The 4,425-nt window shown below is 42.1% G+C and overlaps 1 protein-coding gene across 7 annotated transcripts in view; it reads left to right on the top strand.

Annotated features, from left to right (window-relative positions):
- The window catches only part of NRG4 (neuregulin 4), a 55,151-nt gene extending 51,867 nt beyond the window's left edge, over positions 1-3,284 (top strand). For all 7 annotated transcript variants that reach the window (XR_005008930.1, XR_005008929.1, XR_005008927.1 and 4 more), the window contains exon 6: positions 1,739-3,284. Coding sequence is in view for 3 of the 7 variants with exons in the window: in XM_036734364.1 (XP_036590259.1) it covers positions 1,739-2,028 (290 nt within the window). In the remaining 4 variants the exon portion in view is untranslated. The remainder of the gene's footprint in view (positions 1-1,738) is intronic.
- The last annotated feature ends 1,141 nt before the right edge of the window (positions 3,285-4,425 follow it).

Consider the following 4,425-nt stretch of genomic DNA (forward strand, 5'->3'; position numbering starts at 1 on the left):
CTGGTGGAGTTGTGAGATGATCCAGCCATTTTGGAGAGTAATTTGGAACTACGCCCAAAGGGCCACAGGAATGTTCATACCCTTTGACCCAGCAATACCACTTCTAGGATTGTATCCCAAAGAAATCACACAAGCGGGAAAAGGACCCATATGTACAAAAATATTTATAGCGGCTCTTTTTGTGGTAGCCAAGAATTGGAAATCAAAGGGATGCCCATCAATTGGGGAATGGCTGAACAAGCTGTAGTATATTAAGGTAATGGAATACTATTGTGCCATAAGAAATGGGGATGATATGGACTTCATAACAACGTGGAAAAACCTACACGATACAATGCTGAGTGAGCGGAGCAGAGCCAGGAGAACATTGTACACAACCACAGATATATGGACTCCGTGAGGACCAACCCTGACATACTTCGCTCTTCTCAGCAACGTAAAGTGCAAGGACAACTCCAGGGGACTCACGATGGAGAATGCTATCTACATCCAGAGAAAGAACTATGAAGTTTGAATGCAAATTGAGGCACACTTCATGCTCACCTTTTTTTCCTTCTCTTTTGTTTTTGGGTTTTTTTTTTTTTTTTGGTTCTGTTTCTTCTTTCTCATGATTCATTCCATTGGTCATAATTCTTCTCCACAACGTGACTAATGTATAAATTAATTTAATGTGAAGTTATATGTGGTAGTTAAATGAGATTCCATGCCGTTTTGGGGAGGGAGGGGAGAAAATCTGGAACTCAAAATTATGTAGAACCGTGTGTTGTAAACTAAAAATTAAAATTAAAAAAAAAATTAAAAAAAGAGAAATACAAAAAAAATCATTGAGAAAGGGCCAGTAGACTTCTCCAAACTGGGCCAAAGAACTCCATCAACACATAGACACACAATCTTAGTGTGCCACATGTAAAAGTTGTTCATCAAGCATTAAGCCACAAAACGATTACTAATCTAATCTAGGAATAGCCCACATTTAAAACAATCTCCTCACAGATCTTACAAGGTAACAGAATCCCTAAAATCATCTCATTTTACAGCCCAGAGTTGCATGCCCATGACTGCACTAAGTGCTGGGCTTGCTGATCTATTTGTAGGGATGGGGTTTTGCAAGGGACTTCACTTTTCTAAAAACTCAAATTTCTATAGCTCTAATCTCCAAATCAGAATTGATAAGAGACCCGAGATATTTTCTGATATGTCATGTTCAGATGGAAATACTGGTGAGAAACATAAGTTATTTTATTGTGTATCAGAAGACAAGATTCTTTTGTTCTGATTCTTCCTTCATGACATGACTAATGTAGAAATGTTTAATATGATCGTACATGTATAGCCTATATCAGATTGCATGCTGTCTTGGGAGGGGGGATTTTGGAACTCAGAAGACGACATGGGTTTGAATTCTGATTATGGTGTTCACTACCTATGTGCTCTTGGGCTAGATATATGATTGCTCCAGGCCTCAGTTTACCTAGACATAAAACGAGGCTCTTGAGCTCAATGATTTCTAAGATTTCCTCCAGCTCTATTTGTGCTCTGAAGAATATTGTAAATATCATATGGAGAGAAGCTATTCATGTCCAATTCTTATTAAAGTTACACAAAAAAAAATGCTTTGGGGCTTCCTCTCACCCAAAAAACTGTCCATCTTTAATATTTGCATCTGTATATATAACAGGAAAATATTTTAGCTGACAAGACGCATGAAAATTTCTTTTGTATTTTAAATTATTTTTAGGGGTTTTGCTGAAGCAGGTCCTGAGCCAATCTTCAGTGCTTTATAAACAAGAGCTGACTGCTTCTATCATCTCCTGCTCCTCAAGTGTTTGTGGCCACATGCATCCATCTGTAAAAACAAGGCTTACCACAAGGTCTCTTTTGGCCAAGGACGTCTGGTGGACACTAAAACCCACAAAAGCTCAGTTTTATCCTTCTGGAAGTTTTCTGCAGGTTTCATGCCTCCTTGTCCTTAGCATTGGTCACAACTTTCTGTGTTGGCTCCCTACTTCATTACGTGTAATAGCCTAAATTCAGCTGATTGGGGGTGGTGGGGTGAGGGGAGGCTCCCATCTGGCAGTGACCTGGGACCTAGTGGGCTTGGTCCTTTGAGGAGTAGAGTGGTGATGGAAAAGGTCTTATTTGCTCATACTTCTCTAGCTCCTTGAGGTTCCCAAATCACTGCTGCAGCCCTTGGAAACAGGACTGCATGTAGCCCCATTTGATGGAAGGGAAAGTGGTGACTTGTCCAAGGTCACCCATGGTAAATGGCAAAACTAGGACTCTAGGCCACATTTTCTGATTCTGAGTCCAGGACTCTGGTTGCTTTCTGACAGTGCTTCAGGCAATGGCATTATGAGAAAGATTCAACCAAGCAGACTTTGGGAAGAAAACCCACGGGTGAAAAAGAAAGTAGCCAAATGGATCAGGTTTGATTAAGTAGTGAACAGTCCCACAGTAAGTAAGTAGTCCTGCAGAAGAAACACAGCCAGCAGTGTGGGAGACAAGGCTTTACTCCTGCAACTGTTACTCAGCTGTGTTCTCACTGGGCTTTCTTCACATTCTCTATACATGGGTAAGGATTTCATTTTGGCTTCTGACTTTGAAAGCAACCTAGGCTTGGCCTAAGCCCAAGTCCAAGGTCCGCAGAGGGGACCTTAGAGACTTTCCAGGTCCATTTGACATTTGACAGATTGGCCAAAAAGAACAGTTCACTCATTCATTGTTATGGCCAGGTTCAAGATGAGGCAGAGGGTGAAAATGTGACTTATCTGTCACACGTAGCTGATCCTTGAGCCCAAGCCCTCCAACCCAGAGTTCAAAGCTCTCACCACCACCTCCCTAATCTTCCTCCCTGTGTTTGTCCACAATTTCTTCATACAAACATTTGTGATAAGCAGTGTCTATTCTTTAGCTGAGGCAGTACGAGTTATTCCTTTATTGGCAATCTTTCTTATCTAAGCCGAGGGTGTTTCATGATTGCAGCCAGCCAGCCAGCCGTCCTAGCGTAAAACCAAGTGTTACATAATCACTGAACTCAGGGCTAGTCCTCTCTCAGGAGCAGGTAGGCAGTGGTAATGCTCTCCTGAAAGCTCATTTTCTTTCCAGTTCAGCTTCCTCTTCTATCTTTGGCAATCCTTTCTGCCCTGGGACAAGGCTATAAACACACAAGAAAGAGGTTTAGTCTCAGATGGAAAGGGATCCTCTGAATATCCTATTGCTAGTCGCTGTAACAGCAGAATGAATGTCCCATATGCTGATTTGTATAAATAAAATGACCAATTCAATTCTTGGCCTTATTCCTTGTATAGAATTTCCTAGGTAATAGAATCTGCTAAGGGTGAGGGGTTGAGTTTCATGAAGATGCACTCATCTGATAGAAGATACAAATAGTCAAAAAGGTCAGGGAGGAATGTGTGTGAGACACGATGCTTGCTTTGGGGTAGAACAAATTCACTAGAATCATCATAAAAATAGTGTAGAAAATTAGCAAGGGTATCGGCCATACCAATATATTGGCCAATAGAGTTAGTAACTGCAGAAGCCAGGGAATCTGCAAATAAACTCCAGACCCATTTTGTAGAATCTGAGCTAGCTAGAATGGAAATGAGAAGTCACCTGGGTGGATCCTTCTCTTAAAAGGAATCCTTTGACCGGTGGTCATCCAGCCTCTAATCAAACACCTTCAATGATGCACAACTCACTACCCTACAAGATAATCCATTCCATTGTAAACATTTCTCCTCCTGGTTTAATTTGAAACCAGTTTCCCCAACTTCCTATTGGTGTTAGTTCTGCCTTTTGGATCCAAGCAGTCTGGAGACTCCCTTGGAGCCTCTTCTCCAAGTTAAACGACCCTCATTTCTCCAGCTAATACTCATAGGTGATGATGGTCCCCCTCGATGAGCTCATCCATCAGTGTCCTTCACCGAACGTGGTATTTTGACATGAGCTGGGCAGAGTAGTCTTGGTCCTTCCAGAAAAGCAGCTCCTTGGGTTGGACATGCCACTAAAAATGAAGCCTGTCCTCAGCCTAATTTAATCAAGGGGGCTAAGCATGGGTTCTGAGGACCCCTAGATATCCCTTTCTAGATAGAGTTCATCAGGATTCAGAAGTGGAAGGAACCTTGTCAACCTAGTGTGAAGCCATTATCAGTTACAAAGCCAGACTGCCTCAGGTGGCCTTTGAAGCCAGTCTCTTTCCACTGTGCTGTGAGCTTCCTCCCACTGCTACTGTCCATGACCATGGCTCTGCTGCTGCTCAGTGTTTGCTGTGGAAGGTGTGGGTACTAATCTCCCCTTTCTCCCTAATGGATTATACCATCTAGCTGCAAAGCAGTTATGTCCAAGTTCATTTCCAAGAACGGAAATGAGAACTTATTCTTGGGTGTCTACTGTTCAAGCTACAAAAAGAAGGGGAACAAAAGA

The sequence above is a fragment of the Trichosurus vulpecula genome, chromosome 8 (genome assembly GCF_011100635.1).
Source record: "Trichosurus vulpecula isolate mTriVul1 chromosome 8, mTriVul1.pri, whole genome shotgun sequence".
Classification (NCBI taxonomy): domain Eukaryota; kingdom Metazoa; phylum Chordata; class Mammalia; order Diprotodontia; family Phalangeridae; genus Trichosurus; species Trichosurus vulpecula.